This window comes from Xiphophorus couchianus, chromosome 20 (genome assembly GCF_001444195.1).
Source record: "Xiphophorus couchianus chromosome 20, X_couchianus-1.0, whole genome shotgun sequence".
NCBI lineage: Eukaryota > Metazoa > Chordata > Actinopteri > Cyprinodontiformes > Poeciliidae > Xiphophorus > Xiphophorus couchianus.
In genome coordinates this window covers 5,631,746-5,656,434 of record NC_040247.1, presented here as the reverse complement: position 1 = coordinate 5,656,434, position 24,689 = coordinate 5,631,746, and the positions used below count along the sequence as shown (strand labels likewise).

The window sequence follows — 24,689 nt, the reverse complement described above, 5'->3', positions numbered from 1 at the left end:
TGTCTCTAGCTGTATTAAAGCTCTCACTGAGTAATTTAACACCATAAGCGAAACCAGAGAAGCTGAGTACACCCTCACAAACTCACAAACGTACACCCCTGCTCTCTCACTCTCTCACAAACACACACAAACACAGATAAACAATAAAATACCCACAAAGGTATCTGACTGTACACTAAATGTAGGGGTCACCTGGCTTTGTTCTGGCTGCTCCCTCCTCCGTCAGTGGAGACATTATAGGTAAGCTCTGTGATAGGAGATTTACTGTGCTGGAGCCAATCGCTGTTTGATGAGGGGAAGGGACTGTGGGTCCCACTCTCTTGCCTTTTTTCTGCAGACTAAGCATCCACTTGCAGGATCATCCGATAAATCCTGACCTTCGGGATTGAACTATTTTTGTCCTTTTTTACACTACTTGTCAATATCTGCAACAACATCTGATTGCCTGGGGGCTTCAGACTGTTTTTCATCTGTCCTGATTTGGCACAAACTCTTATTTCATCTGACATCTGATCTGTTTCTGTATTTTCTTCTTATCTTCTTATCCTTACACACAAATCCTTCATTTTTTGTAAACAAGTGCGAGGTCCAGTTTCATACATAAAATCTGTTCATACTTTTACTTAAAGTTGCAAAGTGTTCAGGAATGATTTTTCAAGCTCATATTTGTTTAAAAAGCTAACAAAGTCAAGAGTTAAACTAAATTGCACAGATTTTAAGCTCCTCAGAGGGTGAGGAAGGTCTCTTTAACCATTAAAAAATTAAATCCTTTATTTAGACTGCTGTTCTTTGTATTTTTTTCATATAAAGTTTTTCCAAGGATTTAAACTTTAAATTAAAGTTTCCCTAAAACTTTTTTGGAAGGGTGACCAAGTTGGTAAGACAGGTTGAGTGTTGTGTTTCCTGATTGAATACTGCTGCTCTAATGCTAGATATCCTGTCTGCATATGGCTGTCGTCCTGCTGCAGCCTGCATCTGGCTGTCTGCTGGTCCCCTCTAACACTGCGGTACAAGCAGGACCACTGCAGATGCGCTCAGGGACGCAGCTTCAAGGTCACAGAAAACTTGACAGTCTCTGCTGTGTCCCCTTTCATCACCATACACTATCACCTCATTATGTGTCGTCACGGTAACATCATACATCCATGAATTTAAATGTCAACTTTGTGCTAAAGCAATTGAACCAAGGAAAGCCCATGCATGTGAAAAGATGTCTGGATGTGCATCTGCTCAGACAAGCAGTAATTGCTGACACGATATTCTTCATGTATAGGCCTTTTCATAAGCTCCTTCATTGCCCGGCACGTCATTGAGAGAGCAAAGCCAGTCGAGGCATGACTGGCCACTAAAACCCTTCATTATCAAATTTGCTACACCCAAAGACAGAAGCAGGAAGATGGACATCGATGGGGGTGGGATCACAGACTGCACGAGTCAAAGCAAAAGTAAATAATCAGTCCCCTCCACTGCTAAATGATTTGTGAGAGTAAAAGTGAGAAAGGGGAAGTCTAGAGATGAGATATGAACTCCAGGATGACGTAGACTGCAGTTACTGCATTGTTACTCTTCTCAGGGGAACTGATGGTGTACCAGAGCGATTTACACCCCTCCCTCCGCCCTCCCATGTAGCCCTCCATCTATCATCCATTCCTCCGCCCTTCCTGATGACACTATCACCTTACCGACAAACAATCTGTGTTGACAAAGCAATTCTCCATCAGCAGGCTTATTTGTGAACTACACTGGTGCTGCATCGGTAGAAACACCTTCAGCACACCTTCGCAGATGTTCGACTTTGAGCCGCTCCTGGTACAAACGGTGACCTCTTCCCAGAAGAGGAAAATTCTAACTTTAACACTGAAGAGAGAAAAAAAAAACTCCAGATATTTTTGGAATAGAAGAAAAACTATACTGATGTAATTTTGTTGGCTATTTTGTTGGCAATTTTGCTCCTTCAATACATAAGAATAAGAAACACCTTTCATAATTATTTTAAGCTAAAATTTATCTTCTGTTTATATTGATTGTCTCATCTGTTTTGAAATTCTGTCTCTAAGGTAGTATTTTCTTCCTAGTATTCTGTTGCAAAGCAAACGCATGATTTATTGAACACATTTTTTAAAAATTGCTTTAGAGTGGAAAAGCTCAGCTTTCAGTGTACAGAGAAAACAAAGATATTGAATGACTAAAACGAGGCATCCCCTGTAACAAAAGTAACTGGAGCTAGTGAACTACAGAAAATAGTTTCTTAAATTTGAAAAAAAAAAGTAAAGTAAAAAATAAATGATCATGATCTCCTCATATTCATATGTTGCTCTGTTCAAAGCTTTTCAAACACAACTTCATGTGAAGGGTGAAAATACGACACAGGTCACTTACAGTACATTGAAGTGTGCAAAAAAGCTCTTTAAGAATCTGCAGAGCTACAGACTCAGAAATAAATCCTCACAGGTGCATCACTGGGATGGATTTCCATTCTTTTAGACTTTTTAGTGGTTATTTCTTTTGTTTGTAAGTAGTATCTTTGTCTGCTAGTCATCACAATTTTAGTCAGGTTTAGAGCTCATCCAGGTATCTTTTTTCTCTCAGAGGTCCCCCATCTTTATTCACAATTACAAAATGACACATTTATGCAGAATATGACTCCTTTGCTTACAGTTTGTGATATGATACACTTAGAAAGAGTTCCACTTTGTGATATTGTGACAATATTATGACATCAGGGTTTCTGTCTGTTGGCCACAGAATTTCAGTGGATCCTTTGGTCAGTGTGTGTAGGGTTGTGCCTGTGTTACTTTTGCTTTATTTCTTACTGAAGTCATCCAAGTATTTGGAACATCTAAAGTCCTCTGTGTCTTTAAGCTGTGTAAGGGTTGACCTGAAGAAATCAGGGGACCCCGAATCAAGAAGCCCATATTCTTTAGCCACTCTGGCACTGTTTTCTGCAACTTTGATCAGTAATTACAATGCGATCTAAGTAAGGTGAGAGGTGAGGTACACCCTGGACAAGTCACCCGTTGATTGCAGGGGAAAACAGAGACAGACAAAACAAATAGCCATACACTCACACCTAATGACAATTTAGAGATACCAAATAACCTAACAGTCATGGTTTTGGACTGTGGGAGGAAGCCAGAGTACCTGGAGAGAAGCTACAAATGCACATGGAGAACATGCAAACTCCAGGCTGAGATTCAAATCCAGGACCTTCTCATTGCGAGGCAACAGTGCTACCATCTGCACCACTGTGCACTCCACTTTTCAGATATTGTCATGCAGCACAGTGGTAGAGCATTTGCCTCATATACAGAGGCTAATTGGCCTACAAGTGCCTGAACAGCTCATCTTGTGTACATGATCTGGGTAATTCAATCTCAAAAGCCCATACGCTCATCTATTAAGGATGACAGGATTTCAAAGTGCACGTAAGGTGGCACGGATTAGATATTCCAGACTCGTAATCTTATAGCTGCTGCAAAGGCAACTGGTTATTCCAGTCTAGTAATCTTATATGTCACTCCAGGGGTTCTCTTCATTGCAAATTACGTAGCATGGGTCAGGAAAATACAAGAAGAACTTTGGTATTAACTTTAACACTGAAGAGAGAAAAAAAAAAACTCCAGATATTTTTGGAATAGAAGAAAAACTATACTGATGTAATTTTGTTGGCTATTTAACAACAATTTTATTCTTTCAATACATAAGAATGATAAGAAACACCTTTCATAATTATTTTAAGCTAAAATTTATCTTCTGTTTATATTGATTGTCTCATCTGTTTTGAAATTCTGTCTCTAAGGTAGTATTTTCTTTCTAGTATTCTGTTGCAAAGCAAACGCATGATTTATTGAAGAACTTTGGTATTAAAACCAACCCACACCACTTAACTGTTAAAAAAGCAAAATCGTCACCTTAATTGGAATCTTCAAAGAGTAACAACAATACTAGCTATGATTTAGCTGTCTGTGGATTTGAGGCCATGAAGTGCTTTAAAGAAGACAGGGTTAGGATCTTTAGTTTTCACATTAATGTATAGGAAATATTTGGTTCTTCTTTAGCCAGAGGGGCAAAGTAGAAACAAAACTATGCAATATTAATATTTCTATTCAATATCAAAAGTTTGAGCTAAAATAGTAAAACAGAGAGAAAGATTTAGAAAATCAGAAATATTTTTGACTGCTTCCTGGGTTTAAGCAGTTCACTTTGTGATTGCAGTGCTCTCTTTTATAAACAACAATAAAATGTGTTGCATTATAATAATATTTGCAAAACAAGAGAAGAATATGTTCTTATAATGTTATATTAAGCATAAAAGCTGTCATTGAATGATGAAAACAGTTTCTTGAATAAAATCAATAAATGATCTAAAACAGAACACAAAAAAACTCAAAGTCTATAAACTAAAACAACACAGTTACAGGAGATAAGCCATCTGCAAACTTAACTCACAGAGTCCAAAGTTTTCAAATTACCCTCTCTCTTTCTCTTTCCTCCTTAGTATCAGGCATAATGCCTTAACAGAGAAATGCAATCCTCCCTTTAACGTGACAAGGTGCGATCATAAAAAAAACATGTTCTCTCCCTGGGAGCGTCGTGGGCTCAGTAACGGTGTGTTACCTAACATCATGTGCTGGAATTTACTCCTATAACTTCACTGCATCTATACAGGAAGTGTCATTGCAATGAGAGGGCTGGTCACAATTTTCCCATGAAGATGTCTAGTTGGCTTGTTAGACATTTACTATATATTTGGGGGAAAAAAATTATAATAAAAAATAAAAACAAGTTGCAGTTAATTTCAGGAGCTCTAGCAAATTCATTGATGTGCTTTATAGCATGAAAGCAAAAGGAAAACCTAACAACTGTGTGGGAGTACAAATAAAACATTAACCACACGTAGGTGAATTACCCCATGATAACAAATTAATGGACATAGCAGTAAAATTTAAAAATGAAACTAAAAGCAGATCAAATAAGAGCATGTTTTCTGAAAATAAAAAAATAAAGCTTGTTCAAATATAGTAACAGCTAATCAGTGTCCAGCTGCCACTTACACTTAGTGTAGGAGGCTTCCTGATTTTTGGGCTGAGTCTGGCACCAAAGGTAGCATGCCAGTAACCTTTAGTAAGAGTGGTTAAAGGCTCGCCCTGGTCTTCCTGATTTAGTGAGGTTCACCAATAAGTCTGATCTTATGTCACTGAGTGGGCAAAGTTAGTTTCCTTCCACTGGAGGAAAGCTTTAGAGATTATCTGAGGATTTCTGTTATCCTGGATGGGGCTACGTCCCACAAGGAGGAGACAATGGACAGACCCAGAAGTTGCTGGGGGAACCAAATAAACCTTCTGACCTGGAAATGTCTTAAGAAGCCAGAGGGTGTTGATGGGGAGAGATGCCAGCATTATCTTACAAACTTGTCTTTGAGAAGACAATGGCTGGATGGATGAAGTTATCCATACATCTGGAATAACTATAAACATTTTAATTTATAGTAAATGTTCTGATCTTTTTAAGTAAAATGCTTTAATTATGGTCTGACAATCTGCTGTGTCATTGATGGAGCCGCCTGTCCGGGAGAGGATGACTTTACTAAGAGTATTATATAACACAGGAAATCAGCTCTGCTGAACACCCACATGGACATATACTGTAAACAGAATCATACAGACTTAACTCAAATATCCAGATCGATTTTCTCCTCACTAAGCAAAAGACAAGTGCTAATCTGGACTGATACGGCAAATGGAAAAGAGCATTCACCACAAACTGAAAGCAGAACATGAAGCTGAACATTTGACACAACGATATTTGTATGTTCAAACTCACTTGATTAATAAAAAGAAACCTCCAATGGTGTAGTTGCATAATTTATTGTTTGGCTGTAAACAATGTCTGCCAGATAACAACTAAACAGTCATTATGAATACCCCAGCCAGTTTAACAGTATTTCTTACCGTTGGAGCGGGATGTTCCATGACTGCCAGTGTTATGTTCATCCAAACCCTCAGCTTCGTCCAAGTATTTCTTTTAGCCCTGTCTCGAAGCAAATGAAACATCTTAAATACAAAGAACAAACTACGTAATATTGGCTGATTTAAATTTTAAAGGTCAAATAAAGTGATACTTCATCGAGCTTTAAATAACAATGCAGCATTAAGAATTTTTGCAACAACAAAAACATTTAAATCAACAACACAAAAAAAATATTTCTACTATGGCATTCTCGGGATAAAACAAAGAAAATCTTCACCTCATTGTGCTGCGGTGACGAGAGCTTGGCTGCAGCCGCTTACCAGTCCTCTCAGATTAATTCAGTGACCAGGCGACGGCAGAGTCTTAAGGAGCGATGGCAAATCTCTTTAAAATGAGACGTTTTGGCAGGAGGCAGGGCAGTTACAGTTACACACGCCACAGACAGGACAGATGTTTTTCACCACAACAAGGTTCCAGTCACTTGGATAAGTCTCAGTTAACACACAAACAAAGCAAGTTCTGTTACTGCAAACAAGTGCCATTGTCTTATTTATGCTCTTTACAGCGGGACATGCACCTTGGGTTATAACAACATCACAACTCAGTGACAGTTACATGAAGACACTGGGGGACACTGTGGTAGTTCTGTGCAAGTGCTGATTGGGAGTCGTCTGTCCTTCACCAGGGTAATGAACAAGAAAGTCAGTCTGAGTTTGTGCAGCATGGGGCTCATTTTTCTCAATGCTGTTAAAGTCCTGTACTGATCCGTCTTCCTGCCAGGTGCTCTTGTTTGGCCTCTCTATCATATTTCACAGTTGTGTGTAGGATTCACTGGTCATCTGCCAGCATTTCTCTATGTTTTCACCTCTCTGTCCTTTCTACTGTCCATGTAGTGTTTATTGAAAGTCACTGGAGCCTAAATGACAGAAAGGGGCCTGTGTGGGTTGAGTTTTCACATACACACCTTCACTTATAATAGCTTTCATCTGTTTTCATTTATGCAACATGTGGTTGTGCCAGTGATGTATTTTTGTATGTAATTTCACAGCTTAACTCGAAATGGTAACAAGTGTTCAAGTTCTTACTGTAAGCCTTACACACATAAAGATGTGTTTTAATTAATTGCATCAATTGATCATTTGATATGCTCAACTATTTACTTTTGATCTTAAAGTGATACTCTAAAAATATAATTTGTGAATGTTTTTGTATAATTCTTGAATAGCAACTACATGAATAACATTATATTATCAGTTAGTTTATCAATGAAGTAAAACAGTTTGACCCCATAGAAAATAAGAGAGATCAATAATCTGCACAAATCTGTTCTAACAGAATCAGGTACACACTGGCTAGCAAAATAGTCACACCCTTTATTTTTATTTTTTTCAAAAACATTTTTGAGTTATAACCCTAAACTTCAATGCATTTTCTGGGATTTTATATGGTAAGCCAAAACAAAGTGTGTATTGCAACGTGGAATGAAACAATTACGCATTTTATTTTTATGAATGAAAACTTAATATATGTATTTTTATTGAATTACTCCCTAAATTTATTTGTGGCATGCAGCACTAAAACCCAAGCACCCATTTCGCAGATATTTCGCTCCAAATCATTTTAGGCATATCTCTATCATTGTCAAAAAACTAGAAACTGAAAGTCTTGCTCATTGGGTTTTTATGCCCAATTACTTACTAGAAGGTAAATGTAAACCTTAATTAAAAGAACAAAAACAAAACAAGCACTAATACAGAGTACATTTTATGTTACAGAAAAGTAACAAGTTAATGGCAGTAGTAGCTCCATTAGAGACATTGTCTGAAAAATTGATAAACATCTGTATCCAGTGTTGAAGTTAAGGCTTGGTTGGCAAGACTCTCATGAGGTTACTGCAATTATTCAGTTAGAAATGCAAAGGAGAGAAATAAAATGCAAATTAACCATGACATGAAGCCAACAAATAGATTTTTGCAAATACAAATTCAGAACTAAGTAGTACTTTTTTCTGGTTAGTTTCATTTATTTGGTGAGCATGTTTATATTGTGTGTTTTTGTTTGTTTGTTTTTTGTTTTTTACATTTACTTTCAATAGTTTACCAAGACCACCCAGTTTCTAAAGTCTGTGATATTGCATATAATAAACAATGTTTCACATAAAGTTTTGTGTGATGCCAACATTGTCCGATTCTCTTTTTAAGCTTTAACTCTTGCAAAGAGCCTGGCTGTATCCCTTTCTGTAGGACTGCCACTATTACAAAACAATGTTATAGTGCTATTAAAAACACTATTTTGATTAATGTTGCTAAAGTGATCTAAGAACATAGCAGTGTGAACTTAATCATTCCTATAGCCCTTTATTTCAATTATTATAATCAACATTTAGCATTATTCAACCTTTATCTTCCACTTAATTCAGCCTCAGCTTGTCTTAGGGACCAGTGTGGGTCTTATCAGTGGTATGCAGCACTAAAACCCACACAACACCCATGATGCAGTTCTTCAGTGCTAATACAGTCTCCTGGAGTAGCATTTCTTCTTGGCTTATAAAATATTTCTGCTCCAAACAGAGGGGCTAAATCCTTGTGAGGTCTCTGGTTGCTTTGTTCAGCCTCTAGGCGTTGGTATGTACAGGAATTGGATACTTCAGTATGTTTGTCTTAGTGGTGCTGGAAAGCGCTGGTTGCTGCCATGTTGTTGGAGACAGACAGACAGGTATTCAACTCTCAGCTTATCGAGAGGAGCATTGCTGGCCGTTGTTGCAATTGTTGTGTTCCAAGTGTGTTGCAGCTGCCTTTGTTCCCTTTATAACATCTGGTAGAAACATTCACCCTTTTACACTGACCTCAATTTTCACTACTGGCAACAATGTTGCTCAATTGCACAAGATCAAAACTGCATCCATTTGTTATTTTAAGGATTTGTTTATCTATATGCGGTTTAAAGTGAATCAGTTTGATTGATCCAGCATGAATTATGAATGAAGGCAAGCTGCTTAACCGCCTCGTTTCTAATGCCTGACATGAAAGCTCCACCCTGGAAACCTTTTGTCAGCAGGCATGTAGCTCCAGTTTCTCACATGATGATTCATAGATTCAGGTACAGACAAAAAATAAAATACTGACCTGGAAGAATAGGTCAGTATTTTATGACCTAAATACTGGCACATTTAATTTGCCAGTCAATTTAATGCATATATGAGAACATTTAAAGAATTAAGAACATCTCTGCATATTTCTCAGATTAATATTTGGTCATCATTGGAAATAGCTACACAACAGTCAAGAATTACACAGATAAAAAACAACAGAACCTAATGATTGACGTGTTTGTGAATTGCTTACATTAATAATGAGACTAATGCCAATTTTCTCATGATCTAATTATTTAAAAATGCATACATTTGGAAAAATGCAACAGCCATGAGAAGAAGGGGAAAGTTTTCTAAATAATAAATTGAGTGTTTAAAATATGTTTTAAGCTGATAACAGGTTTAGCTTTTTTAAAAGTCAACTGGTCTTTCAGCAGCTTAACGAAATTAGCTCTTTTAACTAACAATAATGTGAGGGGAGACATTCTGGGACATGAAAAGGAAAAAGAGGAATTCAAAGTTTTGGAATCTTCTTTGGGTCTGAAGCTTGTCACTCTAAAACTACCTTATGGAAAAATAATAATAACTAGATAGTGGCCTAGAATCGGGTTGTTGGTTCACACACTGAACTAACTTGCACTTGGTCTTTAAGTCGCTCCCTCTTGTTTCTCAGGTTGTCTGTTGGGGAAATCTCAGCAAAAATAGTTGTGGGTGAAAGGTCACTTGGACTCGAAAGCTTCTAATTTTTATTCGGCAGTGGGTGACCTGGGTGGCTCCTCACTCTGGATTCAGGATTAAGAGTGGCATGGAGTTAAAAACATTTAAAGAAGGCCCACAATACAACAGGGTTCATTTAGGGTTTAAAACTGATGTTTGTAAGAGAGGTCTAAAACTGATGTTTCCCACAAAGGACAGAAATTAATTTTTGGATCTCTAGGACAATGTTGGATAAGCTTTCTTCCTCTCTTGAGCTCATTAAACTTTGTCATTTTAGTTGTGCACCTTCAATGCATTTAAATGTCCTCATTTAATCAAGATGGAATTTTCTCTGAATGATATATCTTTTTCCTGATCATTGTAATGAACCAATTTTTGATATTTGCCAAGCTAAAATCTCCAATAGTTTCTTTAGAAAAACATGAAATTGCAACAGTGTTTTGATAATATTATCACTAAAAATGCAGCTTTTTCTTAAATATGACAATAATCAAAATCCTGACAAGCTGATGAAATCTACTCCATCCATCCATCCATCCATCCATCCATCCATCCATCCATTTTCTTCCTGCAAGAGGCAGGGTTCACGCTGGACAGGTCGCCAGTCTGTCGCAGGGCCACTGCAGGCATTCTAGTCCCATTTCCTGATCTCTGCACAATCAGAGTTGGAAGTGGGCTGTGAAACCACAGGACTGAAATAGTGATGAAATATTAAATCTTACAGGATATTTAAAGCCTCTGACATTTTTTTCTTCTGGTTAGTAAGTTAGCAAAGCTTTTCATCTGTTGTTGCGCAACACCCCCCCCCCTCCTTTCTGTCTCTACTCTCTCACTCTCGTACTTCCTCTTCTGAGAGGGGAGATGTGCTACCAGCTCTCCGTCTAACGGGTCCGTTGAGTTTCCTAAATCTGCTGGGATTTACCCTGTCCAGAACTGAAGTAAACTCTGTTTAAGCTGGTTTCGAGAAACGATTCGCCTGGTTATCTGACGGCCTACATCCAGGTGTCCCACCCTTCTTCCCCCTGTGAATTAGCCAGACTGAGCAGCCTACAGCCAACTAGTTTCACAGAGCACACCTGTTAACGGTCGCTCGTTCTCTATTTTGCAACTTGCATTTGTTATTGAACCAGGTAGGTTTTAGTGACTCGGGCGAGTCCCAAGGATGAGGTTTTAAATATGGGCTACCAGCAACCTAAAAACATTTTCCACCTCTTCCTCTCCAGAATCAAACATCACAGCTATTTTACAACCATCAAAGAACTTTAAGGTGACTCATTAACTGAATGTCCACAACATCTTTTAGATTTTCTTTATGCTAAATATTTTATTAGTAAGGCATTTTTGCAAGGGTCAGTACAGCTTAATTCAGTAGCAGAAATAATCAAATAAGTAAAATCAGTCATCTAGTCTATCTTTCCCTACTGCTGATACTGAGTACTAAAAAAGGGAACCTTTGAGAGAGACGGACGGAGTTTGGCGTTTCGAACCCCAGACCTGGCTTGATGATGAAGAAGGTGTGGCAGCAGGAGGAAGATGTTGATCGGCGAAGGCCAGGATCTCCGCAGGTCCGATGAACTTCTTCTCCGCAGGGATGGTGAGGTCACACAGGACTTGGTGCTGGCAGGAAAAAAGGCACCAGTTCTTCTTCCTTGTCTTTGTCTTCATCTTTGTCTTTGGGGTCAGAACCCAGCCGATGAGAGAAGTGCGATTCGAAGCCACAGATTGTGGGCCAGACGGGTTGGTCTCCATGTGCAGGACAGTCTCCGGCTCCGTGGCCCCGGCTCTTCTTCAGCTGCAGAGTTCTTTGTCCATCTCGATCTTGGCTCGAAGCTGCCCGGAGGATCCAACGAACGGTTCCTCTTTTGCACCCACCTTTTATAGGGTTTATCCACCCCCCTGGTGCGCCTGCTGTCTGCTTAGACAGATGATCTCATATCCATCACTGTCTTACAGACATTTCCTGATGTCTGTGCCAATGTCTCAGGGTTGCTCAACCTCCTGTGTCCCTTGCCTGCACAACCTTTCACCTACTCTCTACCTCCAACATATCAGTGATGTTTAATTGCAGTTACACCTTCTTACACCATTTCAAGTTTAATGTCAAAATCACATTTATATCACATTTATTTTCTTTAGCTTCTCTGATTTAGCATTCATTTATAATTTTATAACCATAACTTATATCACATTTATTTTCTTCAGCTTCTCTGATCTATCATTCATTTATGATTTTATAACCATAACTTATTAATTATTCTTATTATAATCTTAATGTGAGTTATTACAGATGTTTTTCTGAAAAGAAACCAAGAATAATACATGATTCTAATTATTTACTACTAAAGTTACAGTTACTTGTTTTTCTTGTAGTTCCCACAAATATAAGTGTATTATTACAAGTAAACCAATATTCATATAAGTATTTTACTTTGAATCTTATCCAATTACTAATAATGTTTAGATTTAATTTTTTAAAACTTTCATGCTTTAAAATAGTCTCAACTATTTTTATAAATCTGCAGGCTGGAAACTTCCTCTTTTTCCAGGAAACCTGCTTTTCCTGTTTAATGACTCTCTCTGACTGACTATGATTTCTTATGATTAGATAGAAAAAAGTAGAATTAAAGCAAAGTTTGCATGAGACAAAAACAACACACACAACTAGATTTATTTTATTGACACTTAAGTCTAATGTTGGGCCTTGATGTCACTTGAGTGATTCATTTTAAAGATAACTTTATTTATTATTACTGTTAAACTAAAATCTCCAGCATGGGGAAGTGGGATGAGCTCGGATTTTCTTGACACATCTCACACCTATGATGGCGTCTGTCCACCAACTTCTATTCTTTTATAATTATTCTTATTTTTTTTTACTTGTTAATTTTATGATCAAAGGTTTTCCTTACAATTTTTGTGAAACAGGAATTCTATCCCTCTATTTACACGCAAATTAACTTTCACTAATATTATAATTGATGGGTTTTAAAGATCCCTCCATTGCATTTTCTGTTAGATCAAGATTATTAAAGTTTTAATTTCTAAGTAACTTGCAGTAAATAGCAGAGTTAAGTATGTGGGTTGGGGTTCATGTTCAAATTCATTCTAAGCAATATTAAACAGCTTATTCTGCTTCTGACTTGTGTGGTGTTGTTGGTCACTCTGACACAGCCAAGCTGATCCCACAAGTGTTCAGTGAATTGAGGTGAGGACTGCAGGTGGGTCGGTCTATCCTTTCCAGTCCAGTCTCTGTAAAATCTTTGCTCTGTGAGGTTGAGCATTAACATCCTGGAGAACATAGTTTTTTTCCCCAAGACAGGGAATATGGGTTTGCCTCTTTTTGAACAGTCTTGACATCACCAGCTGCATTTAGATTACCTCCACTGATGACAAGCCATGTTCATGCTATCACATTCTCCCACCAAGCAGCTGCTGCTCATGGGATTTGGCAAGTTTTTCATTTTAAGCCCCAAAAATGCATTTTCCTTACAAATGTGGCAACAGGTAAAGAAAAATAAACAGGCCTTTCAATAGTATCAGATATATTTATCCAAGCACACATTTCCCTATTTTTTGTTCAAAGTTTATCTATATTTGATGAGTTCTATATATAGTGAATATAAATATTTCATAGATTACATAGATAATTCATTTGTCTTTTTTTCCTGCTGAGAAATGTGTTTGTTCATGAATAACTACCTGGTCAGATTAATGAATGAGTGTCTTCTAATTTGACTTAAATAATCAATTTTCCCAGGTTTTCCAGGTTTCCTAAGTGCTTCAATAAATGCTAGATTTTTTTCTGTTTTCAGAAAAGGGTTTTATCTCTCATCCAAAATTCCTCATCAGTGAATTTCCAAAGCTCACTGATGTCCAGTCAAGGTTTTGGTCAAACAGGAAGATGAGTGAAAAGAATAGCGAATTAGAAGGGTTTACAAAGTAAAGAAATTTCTTTTCTACTGTCTAAGACATGGAATAAAATATTTAAAAAACTAATTAAACTGACTTTTTCATCACTAAACCAGTTATTTTTACTGATTTAGTACTGACTCTTGTGCTGCTGTCATTTTATGCTAAAATTATATCAGTTTCATCCCATAATGTGGCTTGGCTTATGCTTTCAATTCATCAGGTCAAATAGCCAGGATGACACCTGGTATCAGAGTTTATAGAGTCCTAAGCCTGATACTTACTGTATTATCTACATTTGATGCATTTTTAGTACTGATCTTGTCTTTTCTGTTATTTTATGTTTGCAGTATGGCATATAAATCTTGAACATCTGTTCTTCAAATGTTCCTTATGCTTTACAATTTTCATGATTAAATTCATGGTTGGCTGAATTTAATGTGGCCCAGTTACCTGCACCCCACCCCTCCCCATCCAGCCCCTCACCCACAGGACTAGAGCTGATTGTGTGAATGCTGTTTGTGTTCACACTCTCCATATGACAGTGAAGAAAACTAAAAGTTATTGTGTATTTGGTACTATTTATGTCCAAGTTTACAGAAGAGGAAGAAGATTTAAGAGACATTTACAGATTTTCCATGGATCAAATAATTTTACTCTATAACCACTAATGAGGGAATTAAATAACCCTGACTGTCTCTTCATCAAGGCAGCTGTTAAAAGGTGAGATAGATTAGACTTCAGGTGAATGTTATATCTTCAGAGATTGTGAGTTAAAAGCAGAAAAAGAGAGAAGTGGAAGCTTGGTGTGAGGAAGAAATAGTGGAAATTCAGGAATTGGGTCAAGAGTTGCTTAAACTTACTACTGCACCTGCAGACTGAGGGCTTTTGATCCAACAGATGTTTTATGCTAATTCTGATAGAAAGGTGTCAAAGAAGTTTATCGTACATGGGGCTATGTAGATACAAACTTTGGATTAGGAATTAGTATAACCTAATGGTTGTGCCCTTGTTCAACAAGACAGTGCGCCCTAATTCAAAAGAAAAATGGTTCAGAAAGGATTCGGAAAGCACAGCCAACATGATGTTGATTTGGTCTCATAATTGCTCAGATCTCAATCTATCAAGAAACTGGGTTGTACTTGACAAAAGTGTTTAAAAACAAAGTAATCACACAAACTTCATGTCCAGTCCTTACACAGTTACAATATTACACTGAATAACAGATATTAGCAAACAAATATCACATGTTTACTACATGTTTTTATATGTCTGGTAAATATAATACCTTTACCAGACACTTAAAGAATTAGGTTTCTCATTCACTGACGTCTGAGCAACTGCGTCATCATTTCAGCCATGATACCTCTAGAGGGCAGCATTTCCTTGCTCTTTCTTACTTCATCCCTTGGCATTTAGGTAAACCTATAAAATATTGTTCATTTATGTTAAGTTTTTGCTTTCAGTCAAACCCCTAAGCAAAGTGACTGTGACAGTGTGCTCAGGATATCTGCTCCTCCTTCTTAAAGTAGTTTTGCACTCACTAAACCAGGGCAGGATTTGAAAGTGCACCTCCCAGCGGCGGGGTGTTCTCTGATGCCACGGCTGCCCTGTTGGATAAGCTCCAGGTCCCACAGTGCTCTTTTGCTAATTACACGCTGGTAAGTACAGTGCAAGCCTGTAGGACTCCTCAGCTGTGTTCCTGTGGGCATGGTGCTGATAACACATAGGCACTCACTCCTCCTCTCTCCTCTCTAACAATAACAACAACTGCACTGTACATAATCGTGGCCACCTGCACCAGAACCGCATTCCTTGCTTGGGAAGCTCGGTCCCATCTGTCTCTCCATGATTGCCCTGGCTTCTGCAAAGTGGAGCTGTGGAGTGTTACACAGTATCACTAAATCAAAGCAGGACTAATGACTACAGCAGAGCTGAAGCTACACAGAACCGAGGCTCAGAGTGTTCCTGCTCAGAAAGCAGAGCTGAAGTTAACCACAAGTTGACTACAGATGGTGTAAATCAGACGGGAAGGTTGCACTCATGCTAACTACAATCCACATGCATTATTATCCCATGAGTTTAACAACCTAATGATCAAGCAATACATTCTCGTCTTTAATGTTTTTCATGACATAAAAATGTATTTTTAAGAATAAAAATATTCATATTTCTCCAGTTCTTTCCAGCTGTGCCTTGTAGCTGGATGAACCACAAGTTCAATTTAAGAAATCTTCAACAATTTTTTTTCACAATAGCATCTTTTATTCCACCTTCTTTTTGTCTCCTCCTCTCTCTATCTCATTCTCTAATAAAAACCGCTATTAATAGAACACCCTGCTCTTTCTTTTAAACTGCAGGGAGCGTATAGCGTGCACTTAAAGGGAGGAAGAAGCTGAAGATACCAGGAGGCATTTGAAAATGTCCTCTACAATGCCTGTGGCTACAAAGACGCTAGCTACCCTAAAAATAACAACAATTGGGGCTTTGATAGATTCGTGGCATTTTGTATCAGCAATGATGCTCTTGGGCTAATTTTAGATAGTCAAATCATTTGCAGACCAAATACCTCACAGACATTGGGATGTGAAGGAAGGAAGGCTGGTGAAACATTTGAAAAACACCTCTCTATCTGTCTATGCATGCTGTAAAAACTGACACACAATAAACACACCAAACACAGTTTCAGTTGAATGATTATTGGCTTCATTATTGATATTACTTTTTCAGGGTTATGAGCATTTGGAAGTATATGTATTTCTTATTTTACATGTTTTCTTGTCCATAGATTGTCCTTGTTGTTGTAAAGTGCAGGTAATACTACTTTTGAATCCAAACATTACATACAATATGTAGTACATGTGTTCCTTCTCCATTCTTCCTTATCATTATTTACAATATTGTTCCACATTTCATTTCACAGAAAGAAAAATCATTATCCACTGTATCAGCATTGTCGGATGTTTTAGGCTTCTATACAGCAGAGCAGAGGTGAAGTGAATAGCTGTACAAGTTGTTTTAATGGATGCCACACTATCAGGCTCTGGGTGTAAAAGAGAAAGAAAAGACACTGATTCTTAAACACACACTTGCACACAGTTTGCATATTGATCATTTTGTGTCTTATATGGTTGAGTTATCTGGGGGCTTGCTGCAGAGGGCTGACATGGCAGTTCAAACAAACCCAAAACTCAGGCAGTTAATATTTATCCTTTAGCTAACAAGCCTAGGGTTTTCTTACAGTTTCTTTCAACAGCTTTTTAAACCATCGTGAAACTACTGGCAGATAAAACATTAAAGGAAATCTGAAATCAAACGTTCTATTTTCTTAAAAGTGGCCAGATAAAAATCAACCTCTGCATAGATCTCTCAACATATTCACTGTGGGACACTCTGCTCATGGAGTGGGATTTGCTGGTGGGTCCCTCTGTGGGTGAGAACTAATATTCTTAAAGTCAGCTCTATTTGTGCTTTAAGAAGAAACAGTAGTGGATGTTCAGTTGCCATGTTGTGGTCTCCAGTTCATGAGTTGCTACAGTGAGTTAGGCTAAAACACAGTAACACACCTATTACATTGCAGATAAATGTTAAGTTGCTAACATTTATCATACGTGCCAAACACAAAACAAATGAAGATGTAAAAATATGATGCATTTTCATGCATAGACAAATATTTTTGGTCAGACTGTGAGTTTTCCACAAATACAAAGATATGCGATTGCATAAATGCAGCTGTAGAACCAGACTATAATGCTGACATTCAGAGGTTCTTCTCTCCCTGTGACATGTGTACATTACTGCTAGCTGTGCATTAGCACATCCAAATTGGTACCCAGGAGAAAAAATCTTAACTGGATGGAAAAGCTTTATGAAAATAAGTAGTTAAACAATCATGCATATTTTCACAAAGAGTGGTCTACATATGTAGAATGGGTGTATTGCTAAGAAAAAGCTACTTATTATTATTCTACCTTGAGATAGTAGTAATTTAATATCTCAATTTACCTTAGATTAACCAGGAAATTACTTAAGTAAAAAAAAGTCTCTAAAAACCCACAGTTTGGACAGAGAGACGACTTAGGAAGTCTCATGTCGGGCAGTTGGACGATGCATTCTGAGCACAAACTGGCAGAGATGACACTGGAACATTTTGCCACCCTAGGTTGAGACTGTAGTATCAAAAAGGAAACCCTGGCATTCATAAAATTCATCAACACAATTCTTGCTACACACCTTCTCTTAAGCAACAACCTTTTGTAACTGCGTTGGACACCTGTGAGAAAAAGCAGAGGCAAGAGACACAGGGGCATAGTCAGACCATATGTAGGTCAGACGATGTCTGCTACACTGCTGCTAATTACCACCTTCCATATTAATGTTACTGCCTTTGACTGTTACCTTGGCAGTGTTGAGCAAACTGTGGAAAGTTTTAGCTGTATGCAATCCGAGAACTTAATTCACGTCTGATGACAACTTTTAAAGATATATTGAGCATCTGGCATCAGAGTTTTCTGAGGAGACAGTGGGACTTCACTGTTATTATATCAATCCAATATTCATAAAATGCTTAGGGTTAAAAAGTAAGCTTATTGTTTACAGCTGAAAGATCAACCTACTGGTAAACACCTACTTTATTGAGGGCAGTTTAAAAACAAAGCATTCTAAAATTCTGGTTAAGATACAGGTCATATGTCAATTTTCCTAAGAACTACTTTGACTAGAAATCTTGCTAAGACGCCTAGTGAGAGTGTATCTTTGGCACTCTGAAAGGAACAATTATTAATATTGTTAGAAATAGCCAAGATGAAAAAGCTCATGCTTATTTTCGAGGGCTTAAGATCTCTGATAAAAGCGTATGTATGCTGTATTATGTGATCTGTCTATAAAGATATATTGTTTTATATTTAAGAAATAAATATATCTATTGCAATATTTTATTTTAGTCTCTTCGATGCTTCTTGTTTTCGCTTACATGCATGCTAGAAATGTTTTAGTCATGCAACACTACGTGAAAAGCGTAAACCCAGACAAAAGGCAGTTAAAGCATTTTTCCAACACACATTTCCCTACAAGTTGCTATTTTGATAACAAGGACACAATTAGATGAATCTGTGAAACAGACACAATTGCAAGACTTTGATCACTGATTAACATCCAAAAGCAGGGTATGAGTTTACGTTTACCCAATCACAGCTCAGATTACAGCAACCTGGCAAAATGGCAATGACTTCTGGGTGGAATGTAAATATTGATACACATCTTTTTACGTGTAGAAAATTACCTTATTATTAATAAGTCAAACGTTCTCAAACTTACAGTTTTAGGTTAATAGCTATCTGCAGGCATCCTTTTAAAAGTGTGGATTTCTACAGAAGGCAGTGTACAGACAAATATACAGTGACCAGGTGAAGCAAGTGGCAGTTTGAAAACCAAGTGGAACTTCTCATTGAGATAAAAATGTCATGCAGTAATCTACTGACTATGTTTTCTTCCTACCTACCTATTGGATATCAGCTAAGTCACAGTTAAGCTACCTATCTATATGGATAAGCTCTGTAAAAGTGAAACAGTGAAATACTAAACAAGAAGAAACATTCAAGATGTCTCAAAGCTCTGCAGTAAGACAGGTTTGGGTGAATGGAGGTGGGAAAGCTTGCATTGCAATACATAGAGTACATGTAAGACCAAAGCAGTGAAAATTCAAGGCCATTGTCAGTCATTCATCAGATACTGATGTCTACTAGGGGAAAGGGTGTCAAACCATAAGCTAAGAGCTGATGGCTATCATACATCCTTCAAATAACATGGTGTACTTAACCGCCAGCATCGTTACAAGTCATCCACAGGCCATTTGGAGTGGGCTTGGTTAATGCTCACACATCCGTTTTTTCTAAATGTTAAAGCATATGACAGTTTTATTTCTTTTGCTCCAAGAAGCAGCATATGTAAAACACACCAGGCTCTTTAGGCAGCCCGTCGGAGCTGTGTGCCATGTGAAATGACAGATAAAGGGGCAGCAGTCAAAAGCGGGGAGTTTGCTTTTTTCAGTTTCTTTTCATTGTGTGCAACTGTTGGCTACAGTGGTGAGAAGGACAGTTTTAGGTTTTGTCAATTTTTGTAGCAGCTGATCACACAAAGACAACTCCATGCAGAAATTCAAATCTTAGAACTGCAGAAACTGTTTTAGGAGTTTTAAAGGGAACATTATGAAAAGTGAAGACTTGATTGGTGCAAAGGGAAGATATGACATTTGGAATATTTTCTGCTCAATTGTCATTGACATTCTGTTTTCTATTGCCTTGATTTTTCTATCACATGTGTTGTAGTAGGGTGCATTTCTGTCCCATCTGGCAGTACAGTTTTATTTTTCCCATTGTGACGGGGAGAAACATATGCAGATTACACATCTGTGAGCATCTTGGTGATGTTTACATAGTTTGTGTTGGCGAGTGTGCAGTTGGCTGTTTTAAGGTTCTCCTCCTGAAAGTCTTCATTGCTGTTGTTCACAGCCTCCTGAATCTCCATGTAGTCCGATTTGCTGATGGTGGAGCCACTTCGGCTCTTCTTTAGCTCCTCACCTGAATCCGCTTTGGGTACATTAACCTGCAGATACTGAGCCTGCTCTTCGCCTTCAGTCTCACGGTGATAAAAGTAGTTGAAGTTAGACACAATGACAGGCACTGGCAAGGCAATGGTCAGCACACCTGCAATGGCACAGAGGGAGCCCACTATCTTGCCTCCAATTGTAGTCGGGACCATGTCGCCATAGCCGACTGTTGTCATTGACACCACAGCCCACCAAAATGCATCAGGGATGCTCTCAAACTGTGACTCAGGCTCATCTGCTTCAGCAAAATAAACTGCACTGGAAAACAGGATTACTCCTATGAAGAGGAAGAAAATGAGGAGGCCGAGCTCTCTCATACTGGCTTTAAGGGTTTGACCTAAAATCTGAAGCCCCTTGGAGTGACGGGACAACTTGAAGATCCTGAAGACTCGTACCAAGCGGATAACCCTGAGAATGGCTAAAGACATGGCTTGCTGACCTGGCTGACCATCCTCTGCTCTATCTGCCAACTCGGTGCCAAGAGTGATAAAGTAAGGAATGATGGCAACAATATCAATAATGTTCATTATGTTACCAAAAAAGCCTGCTTTGCTTGGGCAGGCAAAGAAGCGCACTAAAAACTCAAAGGAGAACCATATAATGCAGAGAGTTTCTAGAACAAAGAAGGGGTCAGTGAAGTAGGTGGATGTGTAGCTGATTATTGTAGAATTGGTCTCAGGTGAAAAAACTTGAGCATGGGACTTATGCATGTCCTCCTCATCATTGCGGAATATTGGAAGAGTCTCCAAACAAAAACTGACAATAGATATCAGGATGACCATGACAGAAATTATGGCAATAATCCTAGCAGGACCTGAGCTTTCTGGGTACTCAAAGAGAAGCCACACCTGTCTTTGGAACTCGTTGTCAGGAAGAGGACGTTCCTCCTCCTTGATGAAACCTTCATCTTCTCTGAACATCTCAATGGCCTCCTCCCCAAGCTCATAAAAGCGAATCTCTTCTGAAAAAATATCAAGAGTGACATTGACCGGCCTTCTCAATCGGCCTCCTGATTGATAATAATACAATATAGCATCAAAGCTCGGTCTGTTTCTGTCAAAAAAATATTCGTTCCTTAGTGGGTCAAAGTAGCGCATCCTCTTTTTGGGATCCCCCAGCAAAGTTTCGGGGAACTGAGAGAGGGTTTTGAGTTGTGTCTCAAAGCGCAGCCCTGAGATGTTAATGACCACCCTCTCACAGCATTCATGGTCAGCCTCTGGGTCGTAGTCCAGGGGGTGCCCCGGGTGTGCAGCTGCCTCATCAGAGGGGTCGCCTGTGGCAACAGTCATTCTGCAGGGCGAGGTGGCCTGCACCTTTCAGGATGTCTGGGTCCTGCAGCCTGGAGAACTGCAGGTGGGGGCCAGGAGAGGGTGGGGACTCAACAGAGTGGAGACCTGAAGGCCACAGGATGTCACCTAGGATCTGACTGGCGGTAGGACAAACAGAGAAAAGTAGCAAGGTCAGAGAAACCTGAGAAGTGACTCAGCACTTAATAAATCCTTCTGCTTAGCTCAGAGAAATCAAAAACTTTCTTTCATCTTGAAGATCAAATAGAAAATAGAAAACATTTCAACACTATCACTAATTAACATTCAAAAAAGCAGCCCGCTTTGCATGTAAATAACATCAATGCAGATAAAACCACGGGCTAAAATAATAATAAAAAAACTTGCAAAGCTCCCAAATCAGGACACATTTGCTGCAACATTTATATCTGTTGAACTGAATTGCAATACATGTAACGGTAATGCAGCAGACACTAAATCCAGACTTCACCCTTCCTCAGACATCTTCCGTTTAAACATAAAAAATATGTTTAAATGTATTGTGCCATCAGAAAACAAAAAGAGATTAAAGGAAAAGATTTACAGCTGGTTATACAATCTGACTTTAGTTTTTGGTGGAGCATTTTTGTCTTGAAATGGTGCCTGTTACTGAAATATTCAAAAACATCTATAAATAATTTACCCACAAAAGGAAATTGGCTCTCAGAGAAAAAAAAATGCATCTCTATCTGCATTCCTACCTCTCTAAGTGAAGGCATGGTTTTGCAAAATAATATGCCATGCAACAAAAATTGCAGGTGTGGTAATCATGCCTTGAGAGGTGCAAATCCAAACATGAACTACAGTGCGATAAGATTCATACTCAGAATCGAGGAGACGGATGAAAGCCGCTTTATCTTGATCTCATACATACCTACAGACATCTTTTTCGTCTCTGGGTGAGGCTGGATGCTCCCGCTAGTGTCAGGGAGGTGGATATCTATAATCAGCTGCGGCAAACGGGTCTTCAGTCTCCAGTACAGGTGGGGGGGGGGACATGAATTTCCGATTCAGGACAGTCGATGATATTCACCTCATGTTGTCTGCAGCATCCTTGCCGTGTACACCGCGTACAGTATGCGCGGGTGTGTCCTCGGTTTCTCCTCCCCGACTCTTCTCCTCCGGGTAAGGAGCCGCGGGTGGCGATTGGCAAAAAAAAAAAAAGGGCGGAGGGAGACGTCCAAGGAGGTGTCGGTGCTTCCCTTATTAACCGAAGGTGCTGGGATCAGCAGAATTATTTTTCTTCCACTGCTTTCCTCCGCACCGGAGCGACTCTGTGACGAGCCGGTGACTGCGGAGGTAGCGTCTGTCTCTAGTAGACACCTAGAGATAACGTCCCCAGAAAATAGGTGGATGTGTGTTCTAAGTGATGATCTCCTTCTTCAAATGGGAAGCATCAGTAACAAGTCTTTTTTTTTTTTTTTTTTTTTCTTGCGTCATCCAGATAAATATGTTGTTTTCTTTTTGGGGCAGTTTTGCGCCACATATACCATCATTTCCATAAGATTCTCTGTAGCTGAAGCTCCAATTCTGGGTGAAAGGAGACGCTGCTGATAGCCTCCTTTTAGTCTACGTGGTGGGCAGAACGGCGTCTTCAGACACTGACTTGAAACGACATGCATGAAAGTCATAGTGGGTTTGAAGATTATGCAATTTCACTAAGCCAGCGCCCCATGCGCACACAGCAACACAGACACGCGCACACACGAAGCGACCCCTAACGTTTAAGCACATGTCAGCACGGTGGGAGGTGAAATTTTCATTAAGTGATGAAAACAGTTGTGGGTGAAATATCCCTATAGGCAGGCTGAGTTATTTACTGGTTACTGTATGAAGCTCCGTCCAACCTGCAGTCGGGCACTGCTCTGCATACCAAAATAGGTGCTGGTGATGGAGCAGGGAAGAGTCGCACTATAGCAACATCACCTTTTCTGCAGTAGACATAAGGCGCTTATGTTGGTCACTGAAACCTAAAAAAAAAGCATCATTTTAAACACTACTTTCTTGAACCAAGACTATTAACACAGATATGTTCTGATTGGAAGATAGACCCAAATGTAAATTTGAAACTTTTTATGCATGAAAGGGACCCTCCTTTTTTCGTGAGATAATAAAGTTATCTCACGTTTCCTTGTGTGACCTGAGGTAACAACTTCCAATTCTTTTTCACTATAACAGTGAATGTTGTAATCTTTCCCGGCAACAAACTCCATGAATAATGAATGGGAGGAGGGACAAAAATAGAGCAAATCCTCCATCAGTGCGTCTGGCTATATTCCAAAAGAAGAAACGAACTTAATAAACTGCGAATGCGTCCATTACAGTTGATGCTTGCATCTAGAATGTATACACACTGTCCTGAAATGACCACAGAGGTCAATGGGAATCCCTCAGAGAAGAAGAATGGGGGATAGGGGAGACAGCAGGATGATTTGTGCAATCCTTTCCAATGTTACACTTGGCAGACTTGAGACCATCCTGGGTGCCAACCTTGCCACAGTGTCCATCTGGTCTGCTGCTACCACAGAAGCAGATTCTTTTTAGTATCTCTTAATCACTTTTCTTGGTTCTTGATGACAGGACAATCATTATTTATGGGGCCTGTTACAAAGGGCTCTAACCCAGATTGTGCTGCACTAGGTGGCTGTCTGGAATTAAAATCAAATCCTTGCTGCATTCAAAATCTTTTAGATACTTAACCACACATAGATGTGAAAACATCTGGCAATGTAAGATAGACATGAAAACTACTTCTCTGTGATATATTTTTTCAATTAAAGAACTAGGTGAAAATGTTTTATGCAATGTTGCTTACAAGCAGAAAAGGTAAGAATTATGTGGAACAAAACAATAGTCTGAAATGGGTGTGCTGTACTATCTGCACAATTTAACCTGTTTATCAAAAATGTGGCTCTGATTATGATGTTCATGTCTTTGTATTTGAATATTTTAATACTAGAACAGATTATTCTAACAGAATGTTGGCACTATCTCTTTTTTAGTACCTGATTTGTATACCAGTTGGCAATGCTAAGTTCTTTATTTCAGACTTAAGATATATATATTTTTT

General features: G+C 38.7%; 1 protein-coding gene across 2 annotated transcripts; it reads right to left on the bottom strand.

Annotated features, from left to right (window-relative positions):
• Positions 1–16,370: 16,370 nt before the first annotated feature.
• On the bottom strand, positions 16,371–23,210 carry LOC114136148 (potassium voltage-gated channel subfamily A member 2). Of its 2 annotated transcripts, none has more exons than XM_028003964.1 (2): positions 22,494–23,210; positions 16,371–21,720 (listed from the first exon to the last, which is right to left on the bottom strand). In XM_028003964.1, exon 2 carries the CDS (start codon positions 21,581–21,583, stop codon positions 20,087–20,089), a length of 1,497 nt encoding a protein of 498 aa, XP_027859765.1. In that variant the 5' UTR covers positions 21,584–21,720; positions 22,494–23,210; the 3' UTR covers positions 16,371–20,086. The 2 variants fall into 2 exon arrangements, with proteins under 2 accessions (XP_027859765.1, XP_027859766.1); XM_028003965.1 differs by having other exon boundaries at positions 16,371–21,716.
• Positions 23,211–24,689: the final 1,479 nt, after the last annotated feature.